Below are 18,949 nucleotides of genomic sequence, written 5' to 3'. Positions count from 1 at the left end.
GCTCTAGCAGCAATTTTTGTACTCTGTGCTTTAGGGCAGCAGGTCAGAGTTACAAAATCTTTCCAAACAGAACAAGCGTCTTCACTCCTTTGGACAACAGACAATAAAACATGGTGTAGTGGGCTGAGTGAGAATGGCCCCAGAGGCTCGTATTCAAATGCTTGGCTCCCACTGGATGGAACATTTTAGGGAGGATTTGGAGGTGTGTAGCCTTATCAGGTGTGTCACTGGAGGTTTGAGGTTTCAGAAACCCATGACAGGCCAGGCCTAATTAGTTCTGTCCCTGTCTCTTGCTTATGGATCAGATGGACGCTTTCAGCTACTGCTCCAGTCCCAAAATAGTCCTAGACTAACCCACTGAACCTATAAGCCCTAAACTAAATACTTTCTTTTATAAGTTGCCTTGCTCATGATGTCTCTTCACAGCAACAGAACAGTAACTAAGATGTACAGTTTTTTGTGGACCTCTGTAGGTGTCCAAAACACAGTGCAGATATACCTGTAGCATGGGCTGCTCCGATCATTCTTCCTCGGATCAATCCCTCACGTTTCCTATTTCTTATGACCTTGACTTTTGAAGGCAGGTATCTTTGGATGTACTCATCTAGCTCTCCTTTTAAATCATCTGAAAAGAACAGTTCCATAATTACTCACACCACATAAAACACCCACGAAGACATCTTATAACCATTTCTAAAGTCATATCTAGCCAGGTTTGAGTATTACGGTCTCATGGGTTGTGTTCATTCATCAGTTCATTCATATACTGGTATGCAGCTCTACTGAAGCTGTCAGTCTAAAAAGTTGTTGAGTGCATGGAAAATGTTTCCGTCCCACCCCATCACTGGATCTGCAGTGCTGTGCTGAAAGGAAAAGGCTGGAAGCCAGGCAGATTCAGTATAACCTCAACTCTACCTACTTAGAATCAACTGTACTCTTCTATCTCCATCTCGGTAAAATGGATCCCCACGCAGCTTAAGGGGGTTGAGAGCTGAATGGGAACAAACAATAGAAAGCTTTTCTTTGTTAAAATTGACAGTTAAAGAAAGGCATGTAAAATACATAGTGGTTCTCAGAAAACTGGCATTCAGATAACATTTAAGAGCTTTCTGAATGCAGTCCACTCTGGGAAAACTGATGTAGCTGACTTACTCTAGAAGCATGGTACACGGCACTGGGCCAAGTAAAAAGTGCCAGTTCCAAAGGGCACATACTGCATATCCATCTATATTACACTTTTGAAATGACAAAGAGGTCACCAGATGCCAGGGAAGGGTGCTAGGGACACAAAAGACAGAGCACCTGGGGAGCACCAGGATTGCTGGGTGCTCAAGACTCTGATGGTGCTAACAACAATCTTCCTGCAGAATAAACTGACAATTCTCCATTGTGCAATTCTGTTTTCTACATTGTATTCTAAGTATAAAAGAATCAACGTGGGAAACTGGTCAAAGTGCAAATGGAAATCTTGAGAACTTTCTATGAATCTGAGCTTAATTCATAATGGACATTTTTAAAAGCAAGCCAAGGGGAAATTCCCCAGGGGCAAATCTGGTAACAATGAGAACAGACTATAAAGACAAAGGACTTCAGCAAAATCATCCTATCATTCTATAATCAATGGACAGGCTGGAAGCTCAGCTGTGGCTGCACCAACAGTGACTAGGAACCCTGGTGAACTGTGCCCACTCACAGCAACACTTACCAAAGTCACTGTTGTCATCCACAAGGATGATCTCATGAAGAATGTGTGCTGGCGTGCGGTCCACAACACTGTGCACAGTCCGCAGCAAGGCAGAGAAGGCTTCATTGTAGAAACAGATAACAACACTAGCAGTTGGGAGGTCAGTCGGGTAGGACTTTTCTCTACACCTTTATCAATACAAGAAAATCTGATATTTTAAGAGGCTCAGATGTCTTGGCCCATTTCCTGCCATCTTGCTCATCTTCTTTCTGGCATGACAGCGGGTTTTAGGCATTCACGAAAACTGCAACTAATTCTTTGCTTTACATCACGTTAGTAATGTTATCTTTAAAATGTGCTTTCTTTTCTTTGGTAGAAGTTACAAAGTGAGTGGTTTTTCATGAAGTTACTGTGTGTGTAGCACTCTGAAGCTGATACCCAGCTTCTCAATGAGGTTAAGTGGAAACACAAAACTTTGTCTTTGAAAGTTTTAGTTTTTGCCTAATAATGTACAAAAGAGTTGAGTAAACTGTGATATTCTCAGATGACATAAAAGCTTCCATGGAGCCAGGTGGTGGTGGTGGACGCCGTTAATCCCAGCACTCAGGAGGCAGAGGCAGGCGGATCTCTGTGAGTTCGAGGCCAGCCTGGTCTACAAGAGCTAGTTCCAGGACAGGAACCAAAAAGCTACGGAGAAACTCTGTCTCGAAAAAAAAAAAAAGTTCTGCAATCTTCCTGGGGCTGGAGAAGTGGTTAAGAGCATTGCGTGCTCTTCCAAAGGACCTGAGTTCGATTCCCAGCAACCACATGGTGGCTCACAACCATCTGTAATGAGGTCTGGTGTCCTCTTCTGGCCTACAGACATATATGCAAACAGAATAGTGTGTCCATAATAAATAAATAAATAAATATTTTTTAAAAAAAAGCTTCCATGGACACAGCTACTTGATAGGTGGGTTTGAAAAAATCAACAAAGTTACTGAAGAGTAAACTCCAAGGTCCTGACTTCTTTCCTTCAGCCTCACAGCCCTCCAATGTCTGCCCACCTAGTGCCAGCCTCCTGCAACTTCCTACCATAGCCAGAGTGGATGAGGGTCGGTCCCTTCAACATGCCACACATACTTCAGAACCCTCTCTGTGCTGCAGAGACCACTCCACCAGTCCCATCTGAGCCCTACCTAATGCTACTGCAATAACTTGTTTCCTCACCTGCCCCAAACAGACTGAGCCCTGTAAACCTAGGGCCACATCTTATTCTGTCCAGGGCCTTTGTATTGCATGACAAACTGAAGGTGCTCAAACATCTGTCTGTGCAACGACTGACTAGAAAAACAAAAAGCCATTGAAAGAAAGAAAATAATAAAGTACAAAGCAATATGGAATTCACTAGTTTTAATCCCTTGTTTCCATAAATGCAGTAACGATTTTTTTGAAGTCTAGGTCCAGGTTATTGAGTTGGAATGTCCAAAGACACAGCCAGCTCTAAGACTGCATCATTACACTTGCAGACCACAGTGCTGCAAGAGTGGTGGGGGTGGGATCAGGTCACTGTTCTGACATGACAAATACCAAGTGTGAAATCTGGACACTGCCCTTGCCTGTTCTCACTGGGGATAAAGCACTGTCATTGGAACTCATCAGAAGACAAAAGGACCATACTCTGCATTCCTGGTGTCTGGCACATCTCTGTGGTATCCCAAGCGGTTACTGATAAGCATATTAAAGGCATGTTTCTGGTAACCCAGGTCTCTCAATTCCTGATCACGTTCATTGAAAATCATGCCTGAAAGAGAGTGAAGTTACAGTCAGTGTCTTAGGTCTGGAAAGATGATCAACAGCCACTATGATGTGATGATCCCCTGAAGCCTGATTCGCCATTATATCAGATTATATCACTGTGCTTTTCAAATTGGCTGTCTGCAGTTTCAGGTTTCAAATGAGTAAACTGAGGCTGAAAGATTGTTATCAACTTAATGCAAACTAAGTGTGTCCTAAGCAGGAAAACTTGCTCAAAAACATTCTTTTTAAGAACAATTTATTATGAGCTGGCACACATAGCTTTAATACCTACAATCAGAAGACAGAGGCAGGCAGATCTGTATCCTGGACTACATGGGAGTTCCAGACCAGCTTAGATACATAGTGAGACCCTGTCTCAAAAAAACAAATAAATGAACTAACAAAAACTCTGCATTTTACTATATTCACAAGACAAACTATCTGTGACCAGAGGAATACTGATAATGTTCCCTACGAGAAATAGATTATTAAATCCCAGTGGACTTCAGTAGGCCAAAGTCTCAAGTTCTTATATAAACCCGTGCCCCACAAAAATTCACACATAAGTTTTTGTATAAAAAGGGCTCCTAAGAGCTTTGGGTTCCAACAGCTGAAAAGGTCAGCAGCTCCTGTACAGATCTAACGGGAACCATGTAACTTATCGGAACAATAAACAGGACATTTCTAATCCTGAGCATCACGATTTAAAGAGAACAGACATGATTACTTACCAAGCTCGGAGGAGGATTTTGAGAGGCCTTTATCTGAATCTTCAAGGTGATTATTCATCAAATCGTCCATTCTGTTTACTTTAAACTGTGGATCTAATACTCGACCTGGACTTCGAGTAAAACGTGGGTAGAATTTTTTGGGAAATGGTCCATGGGGCCCAGACCCCTTGATGGGCACATTTTTAAGGGGCTGAGTCACTTCACTGAAGTTGAAATAAATGAAAAGCAGAACTGTCCAGGTAGCAGATGTAAAAAGGCACCCATAACAGAAATATCGAACTGTGACACTTCCCATTATAGACCTAGCATAGCTCAAGGGCCATTTTCAGTTTCCTAAAAAAGAAAGAAAGGCATGTTAGAACCTCCAGCACACTGCTCAATCACCTACTGAACACCCTCACTAGTTTCCAAACCACCCTAACTACCCATTGTGAAAAATGTGTATCAAAAGAGCTGACACAGTCCCCGCCCTGTTAATGAACACTCCTTCACCTTTGCTCTGACCAGTCTGGCCACTGTTTAAGTTCTAGCTTTGCATGACTGGAATACGAGTACTGCACGTACCATCACAAGACACCAAGTCTCTTCAGATACCAGGAGCGGCTCATAATTATAATCCCAGTACTTGGGAGGAGAAAGCAAAATGACCATCTGAGTTCATGGCCAGCCTGAGCTACATAGTGAATTCCAAGCCTGGTCTATAAAGTGAGACCTTGGCTCAAAAATAAAATACAGGGCCCTTCCCCACCTCTACCCTGGGGGGAAAATAAAAACCATAACCAATCTGAAAAAGAAAGTCCTACTTTCTAACCAAAGCGTCTACTCTACCCCAGAGCCTACTACTCTATCCCAGAGTAATCTAGTTAGAACTAATCTAGTTCTAACAATTGTTGTCAAGAAAGAGTTGCAATAACTGTTCTCTCTTCTTAGGATATCATGTAAAAATACTCAGAACAAAATATCATATCAAATAGCATCGCAAATAAAACATTTCAAGTGAACTGAGGATGAGATACTATATAGGTGTCTGCACGAAGATGCAACTTATAAATTACTTATTTCTACAGCCATTTAAAAAATCATCCCTAAAAAAACAAGACAAAGCAAATTAATTAGTAAGCCTCACTTTAAACATTAAGCTTCCTGAACAAGATTATGCCCTCAGCCTAGATGGTAAACAACTGTTCGGAAATTATTTGCCAACTAAGAACTACTAGATGTTTCACAAGTCCACTTAAAAAACAAAAGTAATTAAAGTAAAACTAAAATGATAATACTAATAAAAAGAGGGTAGTGACTAAATGAACTTAGGGAGCCAATTAGCTTCCCTGTCAGCTGGAAGTACCTTTAAAACTAAATACATACATACATGAAAAATCCAAATGCAAGGAAATGCTTTGGAAGAAAAGTTCAAAAAGCCTTTATCAGGAAAAACAAGTCACAATTTGCAACAGCAAGAGAAGACAGAGTATAGTGAGCTTTAAGGCAAACTCTCAGCTTCAACTAAGAAAAATTTTAACTGCCTTGGCTCAGGAGCAGACAACTAATAAGCCAACAGCAATAAAAACAAAAGCACAACGTGCTCAGAAGGCCATGGAATGCTCAAGTCGGGCCATAGGCATGTCACTTTAATCCATGTCAACTATGTAGCAAAACTAACATTTAAACACAGCTCTCCTCAATCCACTCCAGGCCTTCCTACCTCTACTGTAGACTCCTGTATCCTAACACATAACAAGTTGGCATGAAGAACATCCAAGCCCTTCACAGTCCCAGGATACAATTGTCCCAGCAAACAACTCTACACAGGTGGACACTGATCTTTGCATCTGTTCAGCCTGATTTTCATCATCTGGGCCAGGTCTAGAATCCTTCAAAGAGTGTGGAGAGCGCTGTTGTAAAGATCTGGGTTTACTCTGGCTGTGGCTAGGGCTGCACTAGCCCTAGGAAGGACAGACAAGTGGATCCCTGTGTCTTGCTGGCTAATTAGCCTAGCACACTTGGACAAGTTCTAGGCCAATGAGACCCTTGGAAAAAACGCCTGGGAAGTAGTTTTCTAACAGCTTCACCATAGACAACCCAGTTTTCCTGGCCTTCCAGCTATGCTGTAAATTTATACTTTCTAGGCAACACTATACAGATTGGTATCATTCCCCTTTCAATCCAAAACCTCCACTGCCGCAACCGGTTAAAGCAACTGCTGAGCAGGTGTGAGGACTTGAGTTTGATCCATGGCACCTCTGTAACAAAAGACCAGAAACTATGGCAAGCTTTGAGAGTTTTTTTTTTCCCTTCCTTCCTTTTAGATTTATTTGTTTTAGTTTATGAGTATTTTGCCTCCATATATCTATGCATACCAGGCATGTCTGATGTCTATGAAGGCCAGAAGCGGGCATCAGTTCCCACGGAACTAGACCTAGGGAAAGTTAGTGAACTACCATGTGGATGTGGAAACCAAACCTGGGTCATTTGTAATACTCTTAACCACTGAGTGTGGCATGCTTTGTAATCTCAAGGCTGAGAACATGAAGACAGGTGAATCTCTGAGATTTGCTAGCCAGCTGGACTAGCTGTTAAAGGCCAGACCTCAGTAAAAACCTGTCTTTAAAAACAAACAAACAAACAAACAAACAAAGAAATTGGCCCCAACCCCCATCCTGCCACTTGCCAACATCAATTTTTGCTGCCCAAATATTCTTGGATGTGTGGCATTCCACTGGAACACAGATGACTTATCAGGGACTACATTCTTAGAGAATTCTGACTCCTCCTCTCCCAGCAGCTAACCACTGACAAGAGCACCTTAGATAGGTGTAGAATCTCATGCCTACTTCCTCTTTCCATGTGGGATTTGGTTTGGCTTGGACTTAACAGGTCTTGTGCACGCTGTCAGAAGCACGTAAGTCATGTGCACAGCTGCCCTCCCATCCAGAAGACACTAGTTCCTTTTGGTCATCACTTCAGTTGCACTCTTCCCACTGGCCTCTTTCCACAATGATCCCTTGGGTTTGGGAGCTGGGGTGTTATACACACGTTCCCTTTAGAGCTAAACATTCTGTAGTATTTTATTCTTTGCACCTGACCAGTTGTGAGTTCCCATTTACGACAGAAGCTTCTCTTTGACTGAGGTTTTTGTCCTGCCCGGTTCTGCAGCTGTTAAGTTCCAAAGAATCACACAGAGGTCTACATTAATTATAAACTGATTGGCCCAGTAGCTCAGGCTTCTTATTAATTCTTATAACTTATATCAGTCCATAATTCTTGTCTGTGTTAGCCATGTGGCTTGGTACCTTTTTCGGCGAGGCAGTCACATCTTGCTTGCTCTGTGTCTGGGTGACAACTGCAGACTGCACTTCCCTCTTCCCAGAATTCTTGTCGTCCTGCCTCTACTTCCTGCCTGGTTACTGGCCAATCAGCATTTTATTAAAAATAATACAAGTGACAGGATAAAAGATCATTGTTCCACAGCACTTCTCTGGTAAAGGGGCTGAGAAGTTCCTTAATCTACGGGTATAACAGAAAGTTATCAGGAGTCAGTTTATTATGTCCACGGAGCAGAGCAACTCCTACCATAGGTTCTCAGCCAATAATGGTGCCAGGTATGCTCCTTAAATCCAATCAGAAAGTGGTTGGTTACCCCATGATGTTTGTGCTACTGATGCACCAGTGGGCATGTCATACAAGGTCAGCCATGACTGTACCTGGAAGAGTGTACAGCTGGTATGTCTGGGGCCTACTTTTCTTTTCCAGAGCACAGAAAGCAGTTTCAGCACTTTTATGAAGCTAGCTAGTCATGATAAAGTCTCCGGGTCAGTACCAGCTGATTTCCCCATGTTCTGTGACACAAATATGTAACGTCTTAATAGGGTATCACTTAGGTTCAGGAAGGTAACCAGGAACAATGACAATAACCTGTAATGGAGGTCTCTGGAACCTCTAATTTCTTTCTTTCTTTCTTTCTTTTTTTTTTTTTTTTTTTTTTGGATTTTGAGACAGGGTTTCTCCGTAGCTTTTGGTTCCTGTCCTGGAACTAGCTCTTGTAGACCAGGTTGGCCTCGAACTCACAGAGATCCACCTGCCTCTGCCTCCTGAGTGCTGGGCTTAAAGGCGTGCGCCACTACCGCCCCGCTGGACCCTCTAATTTCAAAAGAAGAAATAATTCCTGACACTGGGGTTCTTATTTGTTAGCCTCTCTAAGGTTATTGTTACCACTAAAGGATAACTCCATTTTAATACATTTTAATTTTTCTGTATGTGTATAGATGCACTTTTTGTTTGTTTGTATGTCTGTATGAGACAGGGTCTCTCTACATAGCCCTGGCTGTTTTGGAATTCACTATGTGGACCAGGCTGATCTCACAGAAATCCGCCTAGCTCAGCCTCTGGTGCATGCCACTATGGGTACAAATTTACTTTAGTTTTTACAAGTTTATATAGTTGTGGGATCCCTATGCCTTTTTTGGAGGTGGGGTGGAGAGAACTGTCTGTGAATTCAGATGCAATGGGCTAGTTTTTAGAAGAGCACTGGCTCTGGAAAATCAGGCAGTCTAGACAGCTAACAGTCCTCTGAAAGGTTATACCTTCATAAAAACATTTCTACCAATCCTTTGAAGAGGGTGGACCTTATTGTGATGTGGCTGCCTTCAAAGAACAGGAAACAAGGAGCATTCTCCATCTCACTTTTAATACTTTAATACCAGAACCAGGATAGTTGAGATTTGTTTTTTCCTAGATACAGATCTCCATATGGGTCAGAAGGACACCGATCATGCTCTTAAGGACTGCACACCGGCTTTTTGCTCTGTCTAGAACACTTATCCTTGGGTGATTTCACAGCTGCCTCCTTTACCTGTTTACTTCCTATTCAGACAGGGCTTCTCAATAAGGTCCTAAACTGAGAGCACATACCTTAAAGTGCAATTCAGACACTGGATAGTAAACCTGGTCTTCCTTGACATACACACAGCTACTTCTTCATCTAGCTCATCACTTTTAGCTCCTCCATATCGGAAGATGAGAAACATTAGATCGAGAGTCTTGTGGTCTGATTCCTTGAAGTATTTCCTGAGTAGTGCTTTTGGTATCGATCAAAGCATATAATAAATATTTGTTGAAATTAATCAAAGACTGTAAGTCTTTAATAACTATCAGTATGCTTTCCAAATGCTGGGAACTTCTAAACATATCACTACTAATTTGTTTGAGACAAGCAATACCTTAATGCTCTGTCTACATGAAGGTCATGACCACCTTATTCAACAACAGTAAGCAACTGGTGCTGGAACAGCAATAAGAGACAACTCAAGGAATTGCCCAACTTCTAACATTAAATAATAGTCTGTGGTGAAACAGGAAAGCCCTCTCCATTTCAATCACAGTCTCATCTTTGGTCCCCCCCCCCCCCCTTGGTTGTCTGCAAACATCGAAGTGCAAAATAAAAAGATTTTTCTATCCAAAGAGCCTACCCACAGGGCTTGTCGAACTCGGTCTAGAGTCCTCACAGACCTCTTGCCACATGAGTCCAAATTAAGGACAATAAAATGTACTAATTCTTTTTTTTTTGTTTTTTTTTTTGTTTTTGTTTTTCAAGACAGGGTTTCTCTGTGTTTTTGGAGCCTGTCCTGGAACTAGCTCTTGTAGACCAGGCTGGCCTCGAACTCACAGAGATCCGCCTGCCTCTGCCTCCCGAGTGCTGGGATTAAAGGCATGCGCCACCACCGCCCAGCTAATGTACTAATTCTTAACAACTCTATTAAGTAGCTATTATTTCCCCAGCCATGTTTTAATTGAAAACATGGCAAATCACTGTACATGAGAGACATTTATAAAATCAATCATTTCTATAATTAGCCATAACAGTGCTTGAAAGCAACAGGGATACCAGTCTTAGACAGATCAATAATCAAATAAGAAAAGGTACATAGCAAACACATACCTGCTAGTCAGGCATTAAAGCAACCGAACAAAAATCAAAGCCTGAAATTCTAATCTAATCTATTCTGACAAATGACAAGTCCAGCCTGAAGAAACAGTCTTTGTTTTGTATCTCTGTTAAGTCTTCTACTGGCAATTATCCCTGGCATCAATGTTCAAGGCTGAACATATTTAAAAGGAAGATCAAAGCAAATATGTAAGGTCAATTAATGCCAAGGCAAACAAACAGCGAAAAGCTTTTTTCAGTTAGAAACATATATGCTTAACGAAGCCCAAACAGTCACAACCGGGTGTCAGTGTTGAGTGAATGACAGCTAAGCAGTGGAACAGGTCAGTGTGACTCTTTCCCTTTCACTGGTCTGGTAGCTGCTCTCAGGCAGAGGAGGAAGTGGGCACAGAACACACAGCATGATGATTATAGTGCAGAGAGAGCACAAACTAAAGCCAGACAGAAAGGTGTGAGGAGAGGAAGAACTAGGATAAAAACGTGAACAGGCTGGAGATTCAAGGAGAGCAGACTGAATAAAGAGGTCGGGAAATGAAAGGCCCAACACCTGCAAACTGAACGGCACTTCCAGATCTGCGAAACGAAGGCATCTCAATGAACAACGTATCCATAGCAGCGTAAGCAAGGTTGTTATAAAGACCTCACCGTCAGAGCCATAAGCAAGACCCCACCCACAACACAGGGATTCTTACATCTTCTCAAACCCAAATATTGATCAGTGCCTTCCTTGTGTTAACAATTAGTAACTACTTTCTTGGATAATTTTTTAAAGTATATTTCTGTTCAAGAAGTTATGGGACATTTAGACTGAGCAGTGTGAACTCTTAGACACCATCAAGGGTGCGAGCACAGTACATGTGGGGTAGTGAGAACAGACTGAGAAGGCATCTGGACCTCAGCTTGGATCCTTGGCATTGTGCAGGGTGTGCTCCTACACAATTGCAATCTCAGTGCTGGGTAAAGCAGAGAAAGGCAGACAGATCCCCGGATCTCACGAGCCGCCTAGATGAACCAATCAGAGAGCTCCTGGTTCAGTGAGGACAGAGTCTCCAAAAATAAAATGGAGAGCAATTAAAAATGACACCAAATGGCCTCCACATGCACACACACACACACACACACACACACACACACACACAGTAAAAATACTGAAAGGAAAATTTTAAAATAAAAAAAAAGAACTTCTACAATTCTAACCAAATCAATTTGGAAATCAAACATATATTTGTCCTGTGATGCCAGGACTGAACTACGGAATTCAGAGCCTCATCAAGCAACATTAAGCTGCACCTCCAGCCCTAGAAGAATAACTCTGAATGAAAATACAATGTACTCTAACTGATCTAAATTTAAAAAAAAAAATTCAAACATGCAAATCACTGTAGAAAACAACAACAACAAAAACAAGGAACAGTAAGATACAAGTAGAACAACTAAGCTGGTTCCTAGCCTTTCTCATAAACCATGGAGAAGAAACGAAGAAAAAAAAGAATATGTTGGAGGAAGGGAAGGGCTAAGAAGCAAGACACCATCTTCCCAGGCCAAGACTGGCTTGGCACTACTGTGGAATAGCAGAAACTAGAAAATCTGTGCTAATAAAATCAAGAAAGCACGGGGATAACAATCTAAGTATACACACCTGAATCTGCCTGCTAAACTCTCATCTACACGACACTGTGTATCTCCACTAACCTTCTATTACAGCTATACCGTAATAATACCTAACATCCTCTACTTCTAAAAATCACTAAATAATTCTAAGGGAAAGGCTCCCAGGAGGGTGCTCCAAGCTTGATCATCTTACTACTGTACTTAAGAACTACGAAGATATAGACGAACAAATGGAAATACTTGAAGCAACAGTGAAAGTTGGCCAGTACTGCTTTATGATACACCCCATGCTTATTTTTAGTCTCTATATGGCTGTTACTAATTGCTGTTAACACTAAGGTATGGTGAGTGGCATTTTGGCTAACTCTATTTATACTTTTATGCAATTATTTATACTATTATGCAATCATTTAATAAGTGAGGCTAAAAAAAACTTTCCTAAAAAACATTCCATAATGTAAGAAAAACCTTGGAGAGAAATAAGTAGTCTAAGGCTTTCAATGAGATGCAATGCCCTTTCCCTACTCTCAGACACAAAGGGGATTTCTATCCCAGTGTGTTCAAAGAAAACCCTGGCTTTTAAGCACCCTGAAAGGAAAGATGGATATTTTAATCTCACTAACTTGTAAAGTTTGAGAAAATGCAAGCACTGAGCAAATACTCCATGAATGACTAATGAACACTTCTTCTGGAGTCCTTGACAGTAATTGTGAGTCCTGTACAAGCCACATCCTGTACCATATGGCTATGGAAGGAGCCTGTCCAACAGGAGGCTTCTGTTTTCTCAGCACAAACAATTCCCATAATGGTTAATCAGGTTTAAAAATGTCTCTTTAATGTTAAGAACTTACCTTTCAGTAGTCCCTAGCTGGTTTCTGTGTATATACGCTGTATAAACTGTCTAAGAGCAAGCATTCGTCAGCCTTGTCCATAAAAGAGACATGCCACATCATGTGACTACGATTACTGGCTTACAGCTGCGCTGTGCCCTACCATAACCTGTGAAATGACCAGGTGATGACAACAGGAAAAGACACAGTATTCCCTTCGCTCTTGTCTGTGCTGGAAAACTAGAAGAAGGTGCAGAGTACTAGCAACCTAGCTGCAGCAAGAGTGCCGGATAGGAAAGGTCCAGAGCAAACTAACTCCAGATGCCAAGTATCTCGTCTACTGGGGATCAGGAGCACTTACTGTTCTTGCAGAGAAACTGGGTTCAATTCCCAGCACCCACATGGTGGCTAACAATCATTTGTAACTCCAGTTCCAGAGGATTCCACGCCATTTTGGTCTTTGTGGGCATTGCACACATATGGCACACCAATGTACAAGAAGGCAAAAACACTCATACACATAAAATAAAAATAAACCTCAAAGGAAAAAAGAGAGTGCTAAGGGCCGAAGCGCTGGCTCTGCAGTTAGGAAGAGCACTGGCTGTTCTCCCAGGACCCGTGTCAGGCAGCTCCAAGAGCTCGAGCTCTCCGGTCTCCTCAGCACCGTGTGCACTCACGCTCACATGCAGATACATAATTAAAAATACTAAAAGTAAATCTTTTTGAAAAGGAAAAATTAGTTTAACTGAACAAATAATTTTATTTTTAAAAAGGTATTAAAATAACATGGGATCATGTTTAAGATCAAAGCACACAGGACGCTGAGTACAACTTTCTGTCTCAGCCACAAAACTGGATTCTCAAACAGGATTAAAACCCTTGCTTACAGAAGTCTAAGTTTCCTACTGTACACTCCTTTGACCTTCTCGCCTGTGTTTCTGATCTATCACCCTGATGTGCAGACGAGCACAGCTCAGAAATCGCTGTATTTCTCCAGCACCTGCAGGAGGAAACAGATGAACTGCACGTGAATTTCAGGTCCTCCTGAGCTACAAGAGTGAGACTCCAAGAAAACTGCAAACAAACAAAAAACATTCCTGAATAAAGCAACTTCGGACGGCACCTAAATCACAGCAGGAATAAGACATTCCAACGGGACACTCCCGTAGGAAGCTCCTGATTGTGTGATAGCCTTCCTGAAACACCTTTCTGTTTCCCTCTAGGTCCGCGTTTCTATGTTAAAAATCTTTCTCGTCAGAGATAGAAGTGCATGCCTATCGTTCCAGCACTTGGGAGCTGGAGACAAGAGAACCAAAAGTTAAAGATCATTCCTGTCTACATGGCAGGATGAGCATGAGACCCTGTCTTAGGAAGAAAGAGAACAAACAAGTAAATAATAAACCTTAATAAATTCTACCTCTGCTTCATGCTCACTGGTCCTAAAATTTCCTTCTTCGATGTCAAGAACCTCAGCATCACCTCAGACTCTTCAGGTGTCTCCCAGTCCCTGCCTCTGCAGATAGTCCAGCAGCTGGAAGGCTAAGGCAGTGGAATGCAGAGCTCAAGGCTAGCTTAGACAACTCAGCTTAGTAAAAACAACAAACAAGGCCGGGCGGTGGTGGCGTACACCTTTAATCCCAGCACTCGGGAGGCAGAGGCAGGCGGATCTCTGTGAGTTCGAGACCAGCCTGGTCTGCAAGAGCTAGTTGCAGTACAGGCTCCAAAACCACAGAGAAACCCTGTCTCAAAAAAACCAAAAACAACAAACAAAACAACACAAATACTACAGTACTAATATAGCTCAGCTGCAGAAGAAACACACAAGTTCTGAGAGACAGAAGCAAACTCACAAAAGAACAGGAACCTGGGGACACAGGCAGCCAGCAAAACCCCTTGAAACAGAAGGCTCGGGACACCCAGCAGGTCAATGAGCCAGGGCAGGCAGAGGGCAGGCACTGCAGTCTCTTCTGAGCACTCTGCAACAGCAGTCCTCAGTCACAAGACAGGCAGACAGTAAGAAGGTGCTGCAGCCTGAGCAGAGTCTACTGCTACCTCGCTGGAACCATTACAGCACACAGGAATGCTTCACGTTACCACAGTTCCTATAAATCTAAAGCTACTCCAAAATTAAATTAGAGCTTGAGAATGGGGCCAAAGTAGAGATTATTTTATCCTGCGAATCAGCAAGTTATATGCTCCCTGAAATTGCTTCAATTAACCAACAAGATAAACAATGAAGGGATGAAGATTAGAACTATTAATAGATTTCAAACTTAATTTGTAGTGTTTAAAACTACATTTATGAGCAAAAATTATGAGCAATAATTGTTCCCTTAAGTACCCTGGTATTTACTGCTTATGTTAGGATGATGGGTTCCTTGTTTTCTCAGGGCTGTAACATGCATACTATGGCTAAAATTATTTCCCTGGGGAGAGAGGTAAGCAACATCTCCCTCTTCCTCTGAAGGTCCCAATGAAAAACTGAGGCACAGTTCCACTAAGATTCACTCTGGGGAGCCAATGAGTTTGTTAAGCTTCCAAAAGGGTTACTGAAGCGTGATGGCTTTCCCACAGGTGCACAGAGGGAGTCCCCCTCCCCTAGTCGTCTTCCCTGGCCAATGTACTCTAGCCTCTCCCAAGGGCGATTAGTGCAGAGTTGCCTACCAGAGGTGGTGTGGAGCCCCTGGATACTCAGCTGGCTGTCCCCTCCCCTCTAAGAGATGTACTAATCAACACGACCAGCTGGGATGACCTTTTTCAAGCACGCACAGCTCAACTCCTTGAAGATGTGGTTGTCTGACTCAGAGGGTAAGCATATACAGCACATACACAATCTGGCCTTTAGCTAACTCTTGTCCATGGGGTCAAAGAGCACAGATTCTAGTGCATCTAATAGTATACATATCAACTATTCCTTCCTCACTACTACCTTTTTTCCACAGAATGTCATGCAGCTTTCACTGTAGTTTCCAATGTGTATCTGAATAGCGGGATGCTCGGAGGGAAACGTATGTGAAGAGTGTGCACAAGTACAGCTGAGGGACTGTGCTGTAAAACCTGTCTTCTAGTGCTAGGTCTACTTTTCATTCTCAAATTCCAGTGATCCTCAAGCCAAGGGTTGGGAAAAACAGCTGTTACCTGGGAAAGAAATTTGGCACCCCAGGGACTTTTATAAAACCTGGCAATGTTTTTTGGTTGTCCCATTAGGGTTGAGAAGGAGTCCCATTAAGGGTAAAGACCAGGAGTATTATGCATCTCTATTAGGCACAGGCCAGTCCTCAACAAGTCATTCAGCCCCAAATTTCCCCTAAAAACAGCATTTTTCCAACTGATAAATGCAAGAGATTGGACTGACTGGTGAAATGAACAAATCAAATCCCTAAAGATAGATACTTGATGATTAAATTTATGTAAGACTCTTGATATGACAAAACTATGCAGATGAAAGAGATTAGTGATTGCCAGAGGTTAGAGATCCAGGGTTCAGGGAATTCTAAAAGTGAGGGTGGAATCACTGTAAGACAGGACCACTCTGCCTTAACTACACCAACATCGACACTGTGGCTATGTTCCCGGATGTTACTTTTGGTAAAAGGAAGCAGAACTCCCCAAACAATTTTTTATTTTTATTTTTAACCATATGTATGTGGGGATGAGTATGTACATGTGCGTGCAGGTGCCGGTAGACAGGGTTTCTCTGTGGCTTTGGAGCCTGTTCTGGAACTAGCTCTTGTAGACCAGGCTGGCCTCGAACTCACAGAAATCTGCCTGCGTGCCCCGGGCTCCTGACCTGGGTTTCTCTGCAAGAACACTACTTCCTCTTAACCGCTGAGCCATCTATCTCTCCAGACCTACCTGAAAGGTTATCGGTTAACTCACCAATGGGTTGTGAGGGCTTCAAGGCTAGTGGAAGCTGAATGACTAATTGTAGGAAGACAGGCTGAGATTTAATGAACTGGGCGTGGCAGCTCATTCTTATAATCCCAGCCTGTGGGAAGCTGAGGCCAGTCTGGGCTACAGAGTGAGAACCTATTGGAACGTGGGGTGAAAATGGCTAGCTAATGTCTCTAAGCAACTCTTCTACCCATCTTAGGAACAAAGTCCTGACAGCTGTGTACAAAACCGTTTGGGATAGAAGGATGAATATGGTAGAATCAAGCTACCAGTGAGAACAATCCTACGGGGAAGCCACCTGGGCTTGGCCTTGGGCTGTGAAAATGAGCAGAGAGGTAGAGAAAAATCAGCAATCTGCACTTGTCAGCACAACGGGAAGCCCCACAGGAAGAAGAGGCAATAGTACCAAGCTTCAACTCTTGACGACACAGAACAAGGGTCAGGAGTGGTTTGGGTTTTAGAGATGCTACATTCAAGGAACAGTGAGAGGGAAATGACCTCACATTGGAATCCAGGTCTCACTTATGTGGGAACTGCAGTTGAAGTTACATAGCAACCACGATGGTGCAGGGGAGCTTTAAGTAATGAAGGTACAACAGGCGCAGACCTGGGGGACACTTGGGGACACTGTGAACCTATGAAACATCTCAGAAGGGTCCCAAGGAACATCTAGAGGATATGCTGACAAGCAATATGAAGTGCCATGAAGCTTACTGAGGGCCAGGCTGGAGAAATGGCTCAGTGATTAAGAGCACTGGTTGCTCTTCCAGAAGATCAGGGTTCAATTCCCAGCACCCACATGGGAGATAACTGTCTGTAAATCCAGTTCCAGGGGATCTGGTCTCTACAGACACTGCATACACATGCTGTACAGACATACATGCAGACAAAATATACATAAAATAAAAGTTAATTAATTTAAAAAATATACTGAGGGCCAATCCAGGTGAGTGTTGAGGTAAAGCCAGATTCAGCCATCAGCACAGGTTTAAAAAAAAAAAGTCTTCAAAGCTTTTCACATTCAAACCTTACATATGGATTCCAAAGAATGAAAGCAGAGACTGTATTATCAGAGTAACAAAACTTAGAGAACAACTTTCTCTTTACATACGCAGAAGGGGATTTATGAGAATGACTTACAGGATCTGCTTCAGCTAGTCCAAGAACGACTGTCTACAAGGGAAAGTCCAAGGATCCAGTAGTCAGTCGTTCAGTCCCCAGGGCGGGAGGTCTCAGCTGCTCTTCAGTATCCACTGGAATCCCAAAGAAGCAGGCTCCGATGCCAATGAAGGAATGGACTTGCTAGTGAGGGCAAGAGCAAGTAGAAGAGAAGCTTCCTTCTTCCATGTCCTTTATATAGGATGCTAGCAGCAGGTGTGGCCCAGATTAAAGGTGGATCTTCCCACCCCAAAATATCTGGACTAAAGGTGTGTCTTCCCTCCTCAATGATTCCGATTAGAAGTGACTCCCCCACTTCAAATGACTTAATTTAGTTAATTCCAGATGTAGTCAAGCTGACAACCAAGAGACTCATCACAGAGACTCAAACAGATACACTTAAAGACGGATAAAAGGAAAGAGACAATGATTCTACTTACAATGAAGTATCTAAGCCAGGTAAATTCAGAGAGATTGAAGGGGTGATATAAATGTTATGGAAATAAATGGCGCTGACTGTAACATAGCATTATGAATGTGCTTGATGCCATCCAATTATACTACTAAAATTAAAACAATAACCTCCATGTTGTGTATGCTTTACAAGAAAAACAGTAGTATAAACTATGAAAACTTGCAAGAAACAGCACAAAAATGTTAAAAATCTAAATAAGACTGAAGGACACTTGTCCAAAATGAAAAGTATGCATCTCACCCGCAGAGCACACAGAAACTGAGAGTAAGAATGGGTTATTTCCTATTTTTTCTTAAAGCAGTATTTCATATTTTTTTTTAAAAAAATCAAGAAATAAGTTTTTGTGTCTTTTTTTTTTTCCCCAAATCGGAACTACTCCTGTTACATAAGTAACTCTATTTTGGTGGGTGCACAGATTGAGAAGCATCCCCCGAGTCTCCGGTTATGTCTGAAGATAATCAACCAACCAGCCTGACCCTGATGGCTCTCCTAAATACAGAAAGGACTAGACCAACTCTTCCATCATGAGCACGTTAGTATCATGAAAGGGGGAGATCTAACCGAAAGGGGGTGGGACTTGCTGGTTTTCCTATTTATCCAAAAATGCGTTAGTTTTGGGTGCATACAAACTATACAAGACAATTTCTTTCTTTTTTTTTTTTTTAAACAAGACAATTTCTTTAACAAGCATATTGGGGGCGGGAAGAGAAAGAAAAACAAGCAGCAAACAAGTGTCCTGTCTTTCCAGCCTCACGTGTAGTCGCGGTCCAAATCCTGACCCGCACTGACCGACTAACAACAATAATGATAAAATCGACATTTTCCTGGTGAATCACAACACCGCCC

At 42.4% G+C, this 18,949-nt stretch overlaps 1 protein-coding gene across 5 annotated transcripts in view; it reads right to left on the bottom strand.

Annotated features, from left to right (window-relative positions):
* The window catches only part of Galnt11 (polypeptide N-acetylgalactosaminyltransferase 11), a 35,871-nt gene that overhangs the window by 16,593 nt on the left and 329 nt on the right, over positions 1-18,949 (bottom strand). For 2 of the 5 annotated variants that reach the window (XM_041640722.1, XM_041640727.1), the window contains exons 2-6: positions 17,611-17,772; positions 4,195-4,527; positions 3,344-3,467; positions 1,706-1,872; positions 500-625 (exon numbers count right to left, since the gene is read on the bottom strand). In XM_041640722.1, the coding sequence (XP_041496656.1) occupies positions 500-625; positions 1,706-1,872; positions 3,344-3,467; positions 4,195-4,489 (712 nt within the window). In that variant the 5' untranslated portion in view covers positions 4,490-4,527; positions 17,611-17,772. Of the gene's footprint in view, positions 1-499; positions 626-1,705; positions 1,873-3,343; positions 3,468-4,194; positions 4,528-7,484; positions 7,517-14,426; positions 14,446-17,610; positions 17,773-18,949 lie in introns of those variants that run through there. The other 3 variants (XM_041640725.1, XM_041640724.1, XM_041640723.1) reach the window with 3 other exon arrangements.

The sequence above is a fragment of the Microtus oregoni genome, unplaced genomic scaffold (assembly GCF_018167655.1).
Source record: "Microtus oregoni isolate MIOR12 unplaced genomic scaffold, Mior012 000064F_ref0000363, whole genome shotgun sequence".
NCBI lineage: Eukaryota > Metazoa > Chordata > Mammalia > Rodentia > Cricetidae > Microtus > Microtus oregoni.
Note: the sequence above shows the minus strand (reverse complement) of the source record. Positions and strands in the feature narration are given on the sequence as shown.